A 16857-nucleotide genomic window follows, 5' to 3' on the forward strand; every position below is an offset into this window, starting at 1 on the left:
AAAACTATATGAACAATAAAATTCTATTTTTGGTTAGGTTAGGAAGATAATGAGTACTGTAAAAATAGGCACCTGCAGGAATAGAGTTTATTCAGAGGGTTATAAAGCTTTATTATTGAATTATAGTGTGTTTTGTTAAAGGAAACTGCTGAAAGACTGCCAAGAGTAGACCCAATATCCAAAATTTGAAGCCTCCAGCTTCAAAAACAAAAAAGTTATAGACATTTCAAAATCACATTTTTAGTAGGGTAGGGCCGGATATCCGGCCGGATACCGGATATTGAAACTATCCGGCAATAAAATTTTTTATATTTTACAACAAAAATCTCTGTTTTTTTTAATCTTCAATGGTTTTCATTTTCTTATAATTGAAGCTAGAAGAACAATTTTTTCTGAATATGTTTATCTTTATGTAAATTTTATATTAGAAATCACAAAACATAAATTTTGGCGGTGGCAGCAGTACTTGGCAGCTGCCAGCCGCAAACTGACGGTTGGCAGGTAAACGGCAACGGATTTTATAAAATTGTAATATGTCATGAAGATATATTAAAAAGCCTAAGTTTAAAATTTGAAATCTTTAAATAAAAATTTGAGGTCACAGGAACTGTTTAAAGATTTCTGGAGACCTGGAGGTTCAGGACTTGCAGGATTATACATGGAACCTGAAATCGACTTGAACACCTATATTACATATGAGGATGTACGACTATAGGATATTTTAGTATTAGAAAACATGAAATGCTTTGTTTAAGTAAAAAAATATTTTTACTTTTTACCTGAATGACCTTACCAGATTTGCTGGCATCCTGTGCCCGCCAGGAAGGAGGTATTAAAAAAATTTCAACTTTCAGTTATGTGTTATACCCATATTTTATACACAGAAAATAGGATAGAAAAAAAAACAGAGGGGGGGGGGGGCAGGCATTCAACGCAACCTCCCCGCCCATCCTCCAACCATTAGGGGTTGATATTGCAGATTGAGGGTAGTAATAGTTAATTAGATTTATTTGCTAAGAAGAAAGATCATTAAATAGTTACTTAATTTTTAAGTTTTAACCTTAATTTTATCCTATTATATAAAGTAGTAAGCTTTTTTTGTCTGTAGCAAAGGATCTTGCTAACCGCTGAACCGATATGGTTCACTTTAGAGTGAAGCTTCTTAAAGGTCCTAGGATGGTTTTAGGCTGTTTAATTTTTATGAAAAAGTCGTTGTAAGGTTTTAAGTTATTTTTCTGCACTTTCATGTCCCTTCTAATAGCCCTAGAAACTACGGACGCAGCCGCTAGTGTATAATATAAAACACCAGTTTATGAAGAAATTTTTTTTAGCGGGTATAGTCCCTTTCGTGGCAACGCCCCTTAAGGAGCGATTATTCGTATTTTTACAGTAGCTTTCCTCCTCGCGGGAAACTCTAACCTTGCTGGGCCAATAACCTATTAAAAGCAATTTTAAAAATACAACGAATCGCTCCTTAAGGTGCGTTGCCACGAAAGGGACTATATCCTTTTTTGATACTTATATATGTAGTAATTTGGCCGGTTATCCGGCCGGATATCCGGTAATTTGGCCGGATAGCTGGATATTTGCCGGATATCCGGCCGGTTACCGGATATCCGGCATTTGAAATCAGCCGGATACCCGGTATCCGGTATCCAGCCAAAAAAATATCCGGCCCAACCCTAATTTTTAGTACTATGAAAATTTTGAAAGTTTTTGATTGCTAATAATAGAATTTTCATTATTAAAATGCGTCGCCTAGAAAGCAAATTATAAGCTTATTTTTGGCAGAAACTTAGGATACCAGTAACTGATAACGTTTATCCAATAAAAACACTCTTCTTTATAGTCAAAATCATTCAAAAAAATTCAGTTTATATTGCATTGTATTAAGAATACTGTAGCGTGAGAATGCCAGCCTCTAGGATTTCCAGCCAATCAGAAGCCTGAGTCTACGCTAAGTCTGCTGAACAACCAATCACAGCTGAGCATCTGTATTACTTTCATTAGTTTAATTTTTTCCCGCTATGATTTTACACTTTCAAACGCAATTCAAACCGAATTTTTAAAAGACATTTTGACTATAAAAAGGGGCGTTTTTTTGCAATAATGTTATCAGTTACTGGCAGTCTAAAATTCAGACAAAGATAAGCTTTTAATTTTGCTTCCAGACGGCGTAATTTAATATTGAAATTTTCTTTTAGTACATTGAAAACCTTTCAAAATTTCCATTGTACTAAAAGAATCATTTTGAAATGTCTGTAACTTTTATGTTATTGAAGCTGGAGGCGTCAAATTTTGGGTATTGGGTCTACTCGTGGCAGGCTTTAAGCAGTTAAAGCGTGGTATTTCTTGTAGGGTTCCTTTAAGATGTTTATGGTTATCCAAACTACTAAATTATCTGCTTTCTTAAACAACCAGAATATGTTTAAATGTATTGCAACTGAGAAAATTCAAGTTACCAAAAGGTGAACTTGAACTTCTAACAAATTTAATGTTAATACTGAGTTGAACGTCTAAAAATTTTAATGTTAATACTGAGTTATGACACCTTCTAAAATTATGGGGTTGGGATCTCTGGCTCACTCATCAGTTCAAGTGAAATTACCTATCAACAGAGTAGCCTCTGGATAACCTCATCCTTTGAAGATTCAAGGAAATTGAATTCGACTCAAACAGAATTGCATAAATAACAATTATCTATAATACAAAGTAGAACAATGTCTGTCTGTCTGTTTATTTGTACCAAAGGATCTTGTTAATGCTGAACTGATTGGGTTCTCCTTTACAGGGTAGCATATCATAGGTCCTGGGAAGGTTTATAACTCTTTTCTTTGAGGATGGGACACCCCAACCCCCGCAAAAATATGAAAAATGGCCATCCCCCCCCAAAAAAAAATTTCTTTTTAAAACTAAAACTAAAATAGTGGGGTCGTCTAACTCCTCACCAAAAAAATAATTTTTTTTTTCATTTTTCTTTTAAATCTAAAATACAAAATATTACCCGCGACCATGGCTCAACACGTAGCACATCCGCTCGTCATCTGGAAGGTGATAGGTTTGAATCTCGGGCTGACACTGCGTCATAACTAAAGACGTTAAGAATGGTTCCTACTCCTGGTATGTCAGATGCGCGACATAAATAATTAGAGTAGGGGGAATGCCTTGGCCCAAAACAGGCGCAACTCGTTACCATGCACAGTTGGGACTTCTCAGACAAAGGTTGTGCATCACAGAGAGTTGGTTGTCTGTTGGATGTTACTTAACCTAATACCCTTGGGTGTTTGGACAGAGAAGGGTGAGCAACAGTCATCCTTAGTTCTCCTGGATTGCTGGACCAGGACCTAGACAGTACACCAAGTTGACAAGGTCCTGGACTTTAATCCCGCCCGTACGAGGTAATCTAGGTAAATACAAAAAATTAGGTTGATCAAACCACTTGGGGCAAAGCTCCTAGAGGCTAGTGGCGAAGCGGCTAGTCCTTAAAATAACAGGATGTCTGTTTGTCTGTTCCAAAAAATATTGCTAACCGCTGAACTGATTGGGTTCTCCTTAACAGGGTATCTTCTCATAGGTCCTGGGAAGGTTTATAACTATTTTGGGGGAAGGTACTATCACCCTTCCAAGAGAAGTTAGGTTAGTCCAATATATTGGTTAGATAAGAGCAAAGTGTTAATCTCCTGAAGGGGAAAATACAATCCTGTTTTACAATATTACAATGTAACCAGGAATGCAGTTACAATAGAATGGGACCCTGTCAGTCAATCAGCAATCTACAGACTCAAGATTATTCCAGTGGGTCATGGCAAAAATGAGAAAGAAATAATTTTTGTAATAAGGTAAAAATTTAATTTTTTGTGACATTTTTTTCTTGTTAACCACTATGTTGATGTAAAGTCTTCTGGTATCCTTATAATAATGTAACAGGATGTCTGTCTGTCTGTGTGTACCAAAGGATCTCGCTAACCACTGAACAGTTTGGGCTCTCCTTAACAGGGTAGCTTCTCATAGGTCAAGATTTATAACTATTTTGGGGGAGGGTAACACCACCCTCCCAAGAGAAATCACAAAAGATTTTTTTTTATGTTTCTCAATTTTAAGAAGAGAGTTCAGCGCAACATAAACGTCAAACGTCAAACGCCATAGACTAATTTGAAATATAAAAAATTATCTAAGATGCCATTAGAGGCCTCTAGGGGCATAGCCACTAGTGTTCAAATAAAGTAATGTTATGTTATAAATCAATCTATGTTATATTTTATGTTATCCTCTGCAACTGTTGGGATCAATAACCCAGAAAGTTTCATAATTCTTATAACCCTAACCAAAACTAGAATAGCTATATAGTAAATCTATTTCAATTAGGTACCTAAAGTTTGATTTTTCAGGGAAACACGCCACACAGTGTATGACCTGACACCTGGAAATACCTATGATATACAAGTTTATAGTATCTTTGCTGGGAAAGAAACACAGGTTAGAATATCTGAAATTACTTATGATGTCCAAATGTATCTTTGCTGGAAGAGTATTACATGCACGTTTATCTCTTAATGGGTACCTATGATGTAAAGTAGTAAAATGCAAGGAGAGCAACATAGTTTGTTTGCTGAATGAACCTATGATCTACAAGGGTACAGTATCTTTATTGTGAGAGAATTAAAAGTTCATATATCTGTAGGCAACTATTATGTTAAAGTTCATGTAGGAAGATCACAGTTTATATACCCAAAATAATCATAGTACAATATATTTTTTAAAAATTTTCTCATGAAAATAACTAGGAATGAAAAGAAATACCTTTATTTTTGTATATTTTGATAAATAACAAATCTCCTTTCTTTCTTACATAGTGTACATAACTTGTATTTTGTCAATAGGTGAGACAGATGGTATGGACATATTTTAAATCTACTGAGGAATCCAACAGTCAGAATAGAATACCTGCAAAATTTATAGTTTTGTTTAGGTAATATAAATATGTATAACAATGTATCTACTCTATAACTAGGCTTTTCATACTGTGTCTCATGATTTTCTCACCTGCTAAAGTAATAAAGATTGTCTTTTAAAAACAAAGCAATAAAAATGTCAATAATCTTAATTTTATTTGAAATGTTAGGGGTAGTTTATTCATTGCCATTTTTGAAAATATAGTACTTATTGTTCTCTTTATGTTTCTAAGCAGTAACCTGGGAAGTTTTGTATTACAAAAACTTTCTTCATATGTATTAAATAAATGATCTTTTTATTTATAGAAATGAAACAACTTTAAATGTTGTATGGCAACCTCCTTTCCAATCTGATGTCTATTGCAACTATAAAGTATGAAGCTTTTAAATTAATTAAAGAATATGTATTGCAAGTTGTTAAGTAATAATTATTCTAGATGAATGTTAAAATTTGTTAAAATAATTTTTTCAAAATTTAAAACTCCTGCACAATATATGTAAAATGTGTCCAGGTATCAATCTATCCAGCAGATGCAGAACATTCCACCTTTGTTGTAATGAAGGAAGGAAACCAGAAACATTTAAACCCAGATGTGGTATCCTTTACTGGATTGGTTCCAGGCAGACTTTATAATATCAGGAAATATTTTCTTTGTCATACATTCAATAGATTTTATATTGCTTGATTTACTCATATGCAATATGCGATTGATAGTGAGTTAACTTTGCTTGAATTATATGTTACAATGTTAACCCTTAACGGTTGGGGGGGGGGCGTTGAACGCCCCCCCATCCGGTTTTTTCTATCTCATTTTCTGTGTGTGAAAGATAAAGAGCCCAAACTGCTTGACTTTTTAAGTATGGGTATGACACATAACTGAGAGTTGGAATTTTTTGAATATCTCCATCCTGGCGGGCACAGGATGCCAGCAAACCTGGCAGGGTCATCCAGGTAAAGAGCAAAAATATTTTTTTGACTAAAACAAAGCATTTTATCATACCAAAATATTAAAAAATCCTCTAGTAGTACATCCTTATATAAAATAAAGGTGTTCAAGTCACTTTCAGGTTCCAGGTATGATCCTGCAGGTCCTGATCCTCCAGGTCTCCAGAAATCTTTAAAAGGCTCCTGTGGCCGCAATTTTTGACTTAGAGACTTCAAATTTTAAACTTAAGCTTTTCTTACATGTCTACATAACGTATTAAAATTTCATGAAGATCCGCCGCCGTTTTCCCGCCGCCCGCCGACTACGGCGGCTGGCAGCTGCCAAGTACAGCTGCGGCCGCTGAAATTTATATTTTGATATTTCTAATGTAAAATTTACATAAAGATAAACATTTTCTGGAAAAAAAAATTTCTTCTAGCTTCAAAAATAAGAAAATTACAGCCGTTTGAAATTTTTAAGTAAAAAAGACCTAAACACAAAGGTTATTAAATAAAAGGGTGAAGGAAGCGAAAATTGACTTAGACTTATAAAAGGTCGGAAATTCATTATCAAACAGGGAACTTGCACAAAAAAATTTAGCCCTCTAGCTCTAATAGGAACTGAGATAATAAGGGGGGGCGTTGAACGCCCCCCCCCGACCGATTAAGGTGCGGCAAGGGGCCCGACTGTAAAGGGTTAAAGTAGACAATTGCTTTTTATATTGGGTTGAGAAAGATTTGTAGCTTAACATTTTTCTAACAGATATAAATCTTTTAAAGTTACACCTACTGCTGCTAAATAATGATAAGAAAAAAAAATTACCATTGTTCCTGATTTATTTATAGCATTAATATTTTGTAATTGCATTTGTTAATGCATGTAATAGCAATTTTAATAAAAGTAAAGTAAAACTGCTAAAGAATAATTTTGAAGGTTAATTTAGGTTAGGTAAAACCAAGTTAGGTCATAAAAATAATTTATGAAAATTCTGTTCTTCCTTATTGCTTAATACTATCATTACATTTTAGTAAGCAAACAATATCAGAAAATTGTTCATCTGAGTCAACAACTGAACTACACAGAACTGTACCACTGAGACCCAGCAATGTTACCTTCCATCCTGATAAGATAACGTCATACAGCTTTGAGGTTATGTGGGATGTTCCTGACGAAGTGACTGAGTTTGATAGGTTTTCTGTTTCTATCATTAATGCAGGGAAAGCTTTTAAAGTTATAGGTACAAAAAATGTTTGTATATTTAAAATTTATTCATCATAATGACTTATAACTAAGTAACATAAATCAATTTTGATAAGTTGTGTCAGCAATTTCATAGGCATGTTAATATATTCAAAAAGTATATTTTTTAAGTATATTATCTATTGGTGCTGCATTGTTTAATTTATTTTAAGTTTTTAAGTTTGTTTAAATTTATATAAATGTTCTAAAATGCAAACATCTAAATTTAAAGTTCAACTAAATCAAAAACACATAATAAAATAATAGATAAAAAAAGTTATTATTTAAGAAAACCAAGAGCCTTTGGTAGCCAAATTTGAAACCTTACAACCAAACCAAACCTATGAGGTAAGAATTATGTTTTAAATAATAAAACTTAGTAAATATTTAGGATTTTTGTCTTGATTTTGCAGCATTTGAGAGAAGTTGTTTTAAGAAAGATTTTTTTAAAAAGAGAAAATCAGTTCATTTTTTATTTATTTTAATGAACCCTATGATACAATCTTAGTCAAGTAGTACATTCTATTAGTTGTTTCTACTAGAGTTCCATATATTTATATCTAGGTCGAGTACAGACCCACTCAGGACAAATGGTATCCTTACCAACATTTGGAAGTGTCACCACTAGAACTTACATATTTATATCTAGATTGTAGTCCAGACACACTCAGGACAAATGGTATCCTTACCAACATTTGGAAGTGTTACCACAAATACTTTGACAAATGGACAGAATCAGATTAGTTAAATAAAAAACAACAATTTAGTTGATGAAAATTCATTTATAATAATTTTTTTGTAGGTTATAAATACCACTATTAAACTATAATTACCAAAAAACTGTAACAATCAAATTGTCTTTAATAAATTCTGTAAAGAACAGCTTTTATTTAAATAAAATCAATGAACTTTTTTTATACATATCCAATGTATTGCATATTGTGACAAAGGTAAATATTTTGTTCTTGATCCTATAGTACCAAATTATGTTCTATTTCAACAAATCTGTTGTTTTATTTCAGAATAATGGAAAAGAAAATCTTTAAAAAAATATTTTTTACATCAATAACAAATAGTGTTTTAATGAATGTTAATTTTCAATGTTTATATTTCTTATTTATTTTTTAGCACATACATATATAAACTATACTAACTACATAAATATTTTCTTATTCATTGCCTTTAACTTTAACTTTAACAGGAGTTTTATTGAATTTTGAAGACAATGGCAGTGATTGATGCTGGCGGCGATTTTATTGAATAATCTAATAGTCATATAGCTAGTTTGCTTCCCAGTTTTTGAAATTCAATAAAATCTTCGAAATTGACGATTTTATGTTAATTTTTTTAAAAATAAGAAAAAGTCCGGATTTATGTGGCGCACCCTGTATTTAAGTCAGAGATTTAATATTAATTTAAGATAAGAATTTCTTTTATAATTCTTTAACTATTTTATCTAGATTTTATGAATTTCAATGTAGATCAGAAAATTTGTCCACTATAGTTATGGATCTTTGCAAGATTAATGTTGAAAGTGAAAAAGGTATGCAAAAAATAATTTATGATTAAATACATATTATTCTATTATTTAGTTGAAGTCAAACTAAATAAATTTGATCTTTGAATGGATTTCTGTCAGAATGGAGATATTCCAAAATTTTTGAGTTTATTACATTGTACATATTCATCAATTGTAAAAAGTAAGTCAGTTAACCCTCTATCTTTGGATAGTAAAGCCGTTTTGGGTTAAAGAAGCAAATATCTCTACATTAGCATCTAATTAATAATAAGATTTATGAATAATTTTTTGCACATGTTTTAGTAGGTGTTGCAAGATTAATACTTTCAAATATTACTCATAAGGAAAATCTTTATCATTAAATGTTTTTAAATAAATTTTTAAAATTTTTACACAGTGAGGTTGGGAGGTGGTGCTGTTATAAGGAAGGAAGAAGGAAGAAATTGATAAAATTATGCAGTTTTTTCAAAAGAGTTTTATAGATGTTAAAAATATCTGGGGTAAAGTTTTTCTTTAAATATTCAAAAATTTATATTGTAAAAAATTAAAGCCAATGGTTAAATTCTTTACTATTATAGCTGAGATATGTGTAAAGGCCTTATTGTCTTGTGTCAAATTAAAATCATTCTACTTTTAGAATTTTCTCTAAAATTTGAACACTCTAAATTTGGGTTTCATTTTTTTTCAAATTAATATTATGAGAAGATTGACTAATATTTTTCTAATAAGATTTGAACTTTTATAGGAAGATATCATTAATAAAACATTAACCCAAAATTCATGTGAGATAGGTACTATCTTCTTTTATCAAAGGATATAAACTTTCTATATTACTGTAGTTTACAAATATTGTATCCAAGTCAAAATCAGGTAAAAAAATATTTCTTTTGGGAAAAATTTTAAATAAGACAATGATAATTGTGATATTTGTATTTTTTTTATTTTAAACACTATTTTCCAAGTATTTCATTTTTTTCAGTTCAACTTGAAATTTTATTGGAAACAGGAGCTGAAACTCAACTATATGCAGGACCAATAGCTTCATCTTTTTTAAGGTTTTACTTAATTACTACTATATTAATATTAAGTCAGCTTTGCCTACATGTTTCATTAAAATTTTCAAAAACAAATATTTGTTTTTATTGTAGATATTGTTTTACTTTGACAATAGATACTTTTAGAAAAATTCTTAAGATAGAAAAAAGTTGAGAAGGTTGCACCTAATCACAAAGTAAAATTATTGCTGGACCAATAAAATATAAATAAATAGTTTCTTAGATTAGGAAGATAGTTCAAGTATTGGGGGTTAGTTGTTAAAATAGTCAAGGATTTGAATTCTATATCTGTGATTGTTTTGGCTAATTAAATTGTATATATAGTAGTTAATAAATACAGATTTTGTTTTTTAGAGGTTTCTCTGGAGGTTATAACACAGACTTCAACCTTGCTACTTCTGACCCTTTTGCTAAACAATGTCCTGTTTCTAAGCCATGCAATGTTAATGGTAATTAGTAACACATTTTTTTTCAATTTCAAATATTCATCCTATTATTTGTCACCTATTTGTAAATGATTTTCTGTGAAGCTATTTATGATAGATTAATGATTTAATGTGAAGATTCCCTAAACTAATAAGGAGCAGTATACAATTTACTTGGTGCATTGGTCTGTCAGTCCCGCTAAAATATATAATATGTATTTATATTTTAACATATGTGAAAAGTTTTTTGATTTTGTTTTATATGTTCATAAGTTCATAAAATTGCTTCGTCACTATGTTCATCTATGACTCGTTTTGGGCTTTGCTACAAATATTGTAATTATTTTTATTTCCAGGTAAATGTTGTAAATATGTGAGGAGAGGAAGAAGATTAGTTTGCCCCAAAGATTGTGATTAACAAATTCTGTATCAGCATATTATAAAGCATAATGATAAATATTATGATTGTGTATATAATATCAATAAAAATATTTGTATGCATATATATTTTTGTATGTTCACAGATGTTAGATAAAATGTAAGTATATTGGTTGCTTTTTTTTTGTATTTCAAAGTCATGATATTTTGAAAAAACTAAAGCCAATATACAAAATTATATGTATTAGATAATCATATTACCACCATTCCAAAACAAGCAATTACTTAATAAAGGTTATTTCTCATGGATCTTGATAAATAAGACAATGGACAATAAATTGATGTACATCCCAAATGATGCTGAACAAAATTACCCATTCTGTTGTTAAAAAATCTGATGGAAAAGTTTGGACAATAACCTTTGGAGCTTCATCAAAAAAACTCTCTAATAAGACGACATTTATTAATATTTACACTTACAAATATGAAGTTATCTCCTTTTTTCATTAATTTTAAAGTTTTGCTTTCTGGGACAATTAGGTCTAATAATTAAACAATTTTGATGTTGTCATTTGTGTCCAACCTAGCATTTACAAGATAAAAGGGAGGGGAGATTATCTTGACTTCCCATTTTTAAAAGCGTAGCTTTTGTATAATTAGGGTCAGTCAGTCCGTCCAAGACAGACAACTTTTTTCGTTAATTTAGGCAAGTTAGAATTGTCCTATCTATTTTAAACTTTGCATGCTGATTACTGTAGTAGTTAGGTACGATTTAGAAAGCGTAGCAACTCTATAATCATTACCAGAATTTCCTTACGTCCATTTTAAACATGTTGATTCTCTACTTTTTTAACAACAAATTTTTGTGTGATCTAACTATCCGATTGATATGATTTTTGGTATATTGATTCCTGGGACAAAAAATTACAATATTATAAGCAAAGCAACTCTATAATCAAGTCCTAAAAATGTAAGTATGTCCATAAACATTATCCTGTATTAAGCAGTTAACAAATTTACTTACAATTTTGCTTCGACTCTTATACATTATATTCTGATTATTTAGTTCTGACACTACAGAAGTGTTAATGTCCGTTTTGCCTACAGTTTCACTGCTTCGCTTTTATGGATGTTGTCATCCTTGTTGAGAAAAAAATCCTTATATATAAGAAACAGGAAGACTTTCTCTGTGTCTGTAACTCTATTATCGTTACTATTCTTTACTAATGATATCTTTTTCAATGCTGAAAGAACAAAAAAACAATAAAAAACATCAATATTTTTAATTGAATAGATAAAAAGATCTTTTATGGTGTGTACTAGCGGCTAGTATAGATTATAGATGCATAGATTAGAGGCTGTTTTTCTTCAATAGCAGCTGAGAAAGAAAAAAAATAAATAACTCTCGAAAACAACTAAAATATGTAAAAGAAGAAAAGGATTAGATACAAGAAAGACAAAGAGATTATATGCTGGGAAATAGGGATAGGACAAGGACATTGGAAAGTTTATATTTAGTCCCCAAAGTTTTATAATAATTTTTCATAGTTGTTTGCTTAGCAACTTTTTACGATTGTTTTGTTCATTTAGGTCCAAACGTTCAACCACTAATTGTAGAGGATAATTTTGTGTATTATCATTGGGGATGAATATAAATTTATCGGCCATTGTCTTATCCCTTTAGATCCCTGGGACATGAACACAGTCCATGAAAGTTTGTTGTCTTGTGTCTGGTGTGCAAATTAAAATTGATGGAGACCAAAAGGGGGTTATTTTGTATATCAACATTGGGGATGTACATAAATCTAATTAGCGTTGTACAGCAAAATTAATCATTTTTTTATCTATTGTCCCTTCCCTATATCCCTGAATAATATGTCAGTGTCTTGACTTGCAGAGAGAGGTGGGAACATTGGGTTGCTTATTACACAAGTCTCCAAAGTTTTATAATATAATACAGTATGACCCACGAAAAAGTATTTTAGGGTTTACAGCCCTTATTTCTCAATGTATCATCAAAAATAGCATATATCCGTGTTCTCTATACATTTCCACACAAGCATATATAAAAAATTTAATTTTACCTCCATTAACACTAGAGATTTTTAGAGCTAGAGTTTTGAAAAAGTGACTGAGAAAAAGGTTTTTTTTTTGTTTCTCATAATTTTTGGATGGTTATATTATGTCTTTATGATAACTGAAGAATGACATACAAAGAAAAAAAAGTTAACTAATTATTTCTTATTTATTCCACCAAAAAATATCAATTTCTAATGGCAAAAAATACTACTGAATAAATTGATTATTTGCAAATTTCAGGCTATTTACTTACCCTTATTTATGAAAAGGATTAATTATGACAGTTGCTCCGCCCCCTTTTCTGACATCTAAATCACTTGATAGGGGGTTAATTAAGCTTTTTAGACTAAAAAATCATTATGTTGTAATTTTATTTTCTTCATAACTTTTTTGTTATTTAATTTAGGATAATAAAACAAGAACAATTTTAAAGCTATATTCATGACAATTTATTTGGTTTTTTATTCTAAAAAAAATTTGCCTGATAAGTAAGTTTTTAAAAATATCATTAAACTAAAAAGAATAAAAAAATATGTGTAAAAAAATGCTTTTAACTTAAAATCTAAATTTTTTATTTCATTTTTGTATAAAGTTTCTGCTAGTAACTAAAATAATAGGATTTCTATCTTAATTTAGCTGAAAAAGTAATTTCATGTTAAAAGTTACTTTTTGCTCAGTCACTTTTTCAAAACTTCAGCTCTACAAATCTCTGGTGTTAATGGAGGTAAAATTAAATTTTTATATATGCTTGTATGGAAATGTACAGAGATCACGGATATAGGCTTTTTTTGATGATACATTGAGAAATAAGGGCTGTAAACCCTAAAAGATACTTTTTCGTGGGTCATACTGTACATATTCTTATTCGTTGGCTGAACAAATTTGGGGACTTTTATTAAATTTTGATTGGTTGGTTCATTTAGTTGAGTGTCCAAACGTTTCAACCAATAATTGTAATCTACAGAAGCAGTAATTTTGTGTAACATAATTGGAGGTGTACATCAATTGATCGGCTATTGTCTTATCCCTTTAGATTTCTGGTACATGAACACAGTCCAAGAAAGTTTATTGTCTTGTGTCTGGTGCAAATTATAATTGACGAAGACCAAAAGAGGATATTTATGTGTATCATCAATTGGGGATGTACATCAATTTATCAGCCATTGTCTTATCCCTTTGGATCCCTGAGATATGTTACAGTCCAAGAAAGTTTGTTGTCTTGTGTCTGGTGCAAATTAAAATTGATGGAGACCAAAATTAGATTATGTTGCACCAAGGATCTAAAGGGATAAGACAATGGCCAATAAAAAGATGTACATCTCTAATAACGATATACATAATTACCCTTGTATAGATCTCGATTATTGGTTGAAACGTTTGAACACTCAACTTAATAAACCAACCAATCAGCATTAAATAAAAGTCCCCAAAGCCGACGAATAGGAAAACAGTTATAATAAAACTTTGGTGACTAGTGTAATAAACAGCCCAATGTTATCTCCCTTCATGGCTTAAACCCCTAGAATGACGTAAGAAGCTTCCCATGCAGCCATTCGTATTAGTCCAACTGTTACAAAGATCTTTAATTCAATAAAAGACAACAGGGAGGGAGGGGGCATTGGGCTGTTTATTACACTAGTCCCCAAAGATTTATAATAATGTTTTCTTATTCGTTAACTTTTACCATGGTGACTTTAAAAAAATTATTATTGGTTGATTTATGAAGTTGAGTGCCCAAAAGTTTCTATCAATAGTTGTGTTCTAAAAGGGGCAATTTTGTGTATTATCATTAAGGATGTACATAAATTGATCGGCTCTTGTCCTATCCCTTTAGATCCCTGGTTTTTATCAGTACATTTTATAAAAAAAAATCACCAAACCTATACAAATTCTAAATAAAACTAATATATAGTCAATACATTCTACTTTATAAAAGATTTACATGGATATAACAATGATAGATTTGGTAGTCTGACTCCCAAGACTGTAATATAAAAATAAAATAGCCAAAATCAATATACATTATATACTTTACACCATCCCCTGCCATGACAATGAAGGAATGCATTGACCAATAGCTGATGTCTATATTTTCAACCTAAACAACAAATATTCTCCTATCACAATTCCATGTATAATCAAAGATTTCCTGAAAATTTAATACCAATTGTTTCAATAGTTACAGAAGAACAAACAAACTAACGGAAAATTATATGATTGAGATGCTACGCGGTATCTAATGAATTTTACACCCCACATTAATCCCATCCAGGAATCTAATGGGATAAGACAATGGCTGGTAGATTGATGTACATCCCCAATAATGATGCACAAAAAGTATCCCTTCTGTAGATTACATTTAGGGGTTAAAACATTTGGACGCTTAAAGAACCAACCAATCAAATTCAATTAACGTCCACAGTGGTGTTAAGCCAACGAATAAGAAAATATTATTATAATTCTTTGAGGACTAGTGTAAAAAACAGTCCAATGTCCCCTCCCTCCATGACATTAATTTTCACCCCTATTTGATCACTGTTCTCTCTAGCTGTGTATATAAAAAGCCCTTAGAATTAATTGATACCATTTTAATGGTGATTAAAGAGACCCTTTTTAGCTGATCCAGTAAGTATTTTTATAATGTTCTTTTTATGGTATTTTATCAAACCAGTTAAAAATTAACTATTTAGTTCTTATAATCGTAAACCCAGGAATCTAAAGGGATATGACAATGGCCAATAAATTGATGTACATTCCCAATTATGAAACAAAAAATTAACTCTTCTAGTGATTAAAATAAGTAGTTAAAACAATTGAACACTCAACTTAATAAAACAACCAATCAAAATTCATTGACGTTTCTAAAGTTGTTAAGCCACATCGAATAGGAAAACGAATAGGACTAGTGTAATAAACAGCTCCTCATTCCCTCTGTCATTAACTTAGTAAAATTGCTCTTTTAATAGCTTAAATAATCTGCAATTTTAAAAATGTTTTTCTTTGTAGAAATGCAACAACACCTTTAGAAAACCTTTAAAAAAACCCTTTCAGAAAGGTTTGTTTTTAAGGAGTCTTTTGTTTCAAATTTAGAAATATTATTTACCGCAATATATTTAAAAAGTTTTCTGCTGATATTAAAATTAGAAAATATAAGATTTTTGTTTTGATGTTTGTGGAAAATTGTCTGCAATATGATAATATACATGATTTTCAACATGGCAGATTAGGGATCTAAACCAGCAGATAATATTTAGTTTTGAAGCCAAAGTTATTGAGATACCATTCTTCCTTAATTGTAACTAATGGTTATATGAATCAAAGTTTGAAATCAATAGGGCATTTCTAACAAAGAACTAATTATTATGGATGTATGGGCAGATGGACAGGCCAACCCTAATTATGGAAAAGCTTTGCTTAAAGATTAATAGAACACAACTTATAAAAATATGTTCAAAGGGGAGCAAAAGGTAAAATTGATTGATTATATTAGAAACCAAGTTTGCTTCACAGTTTGTTAATCATTGGATGTATTCCCATTTATAACAAGGTTGAGAACATCCATAAAAGCGAAGCTGTGAAACGGTATGACAGATGAAATTAACTCCTTTAGAGTGCAAAACTTTTAAAATACAGAATACTGTTTAAGGACATACTGATATTTTTATTACTTGATGCTTAGCTTTAAACATTGTATCTTATTGTAATAGGAATCAGTACACAAAAAATCAGATCAATGGGATGATTAAATCACATAAAAATTGTTGTTAAAAATTAAAATTAACATGTTTAAAATGGACGTACCGATGTTCTGGTAACATTTATAGAGTTGCTACGCTTACTAAATCATACCTATTTACTACAGGAATCATCATGCAAAGTTTGAAATGAATAGGACGATTCTAACATGCCTAAATAAATGGAAAAGCTATCTGTTATGTATAGACAAAACGACCCTAATTATAGAAAAGCTTTGCTTTTATTAATTTCCCCTCTCCCTGACAAAACAATTAAATATGTATAAACAAGATCAATACAGCGCTGCTAACGTAAAATCAATTCCACAAAAAAAGTTCTCATTCTAATAAGTAAAACACTTTCTTGTATTCATTTGAAACTGATTATTTTCCGGTGGATTAGAACCGGTTCTTATCCATAAGAAAAACTATGTCTAGCATTGTATTATATCCAGTTCACTATGAATATAAAAATGTACAATTGAAAGATAAAAACCAGTTTTTTGGCCTGTTCCTTTGGCATCTTGGGGTTTAATCTGGTTTTAATCTT

The 16857-nt window shown here is 30.8% G+C and overlaps 2 protein-coding genes and 1 long non-coding RNA gene across 3 annotated transcripts; all 3 read left to right on the forward strand.

The window, feature by feature from the left end:
- The first annotated feature begins 2370 nt into the window (after positions 1-2370).
- LOC145324632 (tyrosine-protein phosphatase 10D-like) lies at positions 2371-6207 on the forward strand. The gene is made up of 6 exons (XM_080167212.1): positions 2371-2468; positions 3729-3839; positions 4389-4476; positions 4881-4969; positions 5259-5325; positions 5465-6207. The coding sequence occupies exons 1-6, from the start codon at positions 2371-2373 to the stop codon at positions 5636-5638; spliced, it is 627 nt and encodes a 208-aa protein (XP_080023338.1). The 3' UTR covers positions 5639-6207.
- LOC145323992 (uncharacterized) lies at positions 6202-7991 on the forward strand. The gene is made up of 3 exons (XM_080166632.1): positions 6202-7115; positions 7407-7465; positions 7682-7991. The coding sequence occupies exons 1-3, from the start codon at positions 7031-7033 to the stop codon at positions 7859-7861; spliced, it is 324 nt and encodes a 107-aa protein (XP_080022758.1). The 5' UTR covers positions 6202-7030; the 3' UTR covers positions 7862-7991.
- Positions 7992-9360: 1369 nt separating this feature from the next.
- On the forward strand, positions 9361-10552 carry LOC145324384 (uncharacterized). The gene is made up of 3 exons (XR_013881266.1): positions 9361-9691; positions 10046-10140; positions 10473-10552. It is a non-coding gene; the product is annotated as an uncharacterized LOC145324384 (long non-coding RNA).
- The last annotated feature ends 6305 nt before the right edge of the window (positions 10553-16857 follow it).

Source organism: Acartia tonsa, chromosome 7 (assembly GCF_053477335.1).
Source record: "Acartia tonsa isolate MP-2025a chromosome 7, ASM5347733v1, whole genome shotgun sequence".
NCBI lineage: Eukaryota > Metazoa > Arthropoda > Copepoda > Calanoida > Acartiidae > Acartia > Acartia tonsa.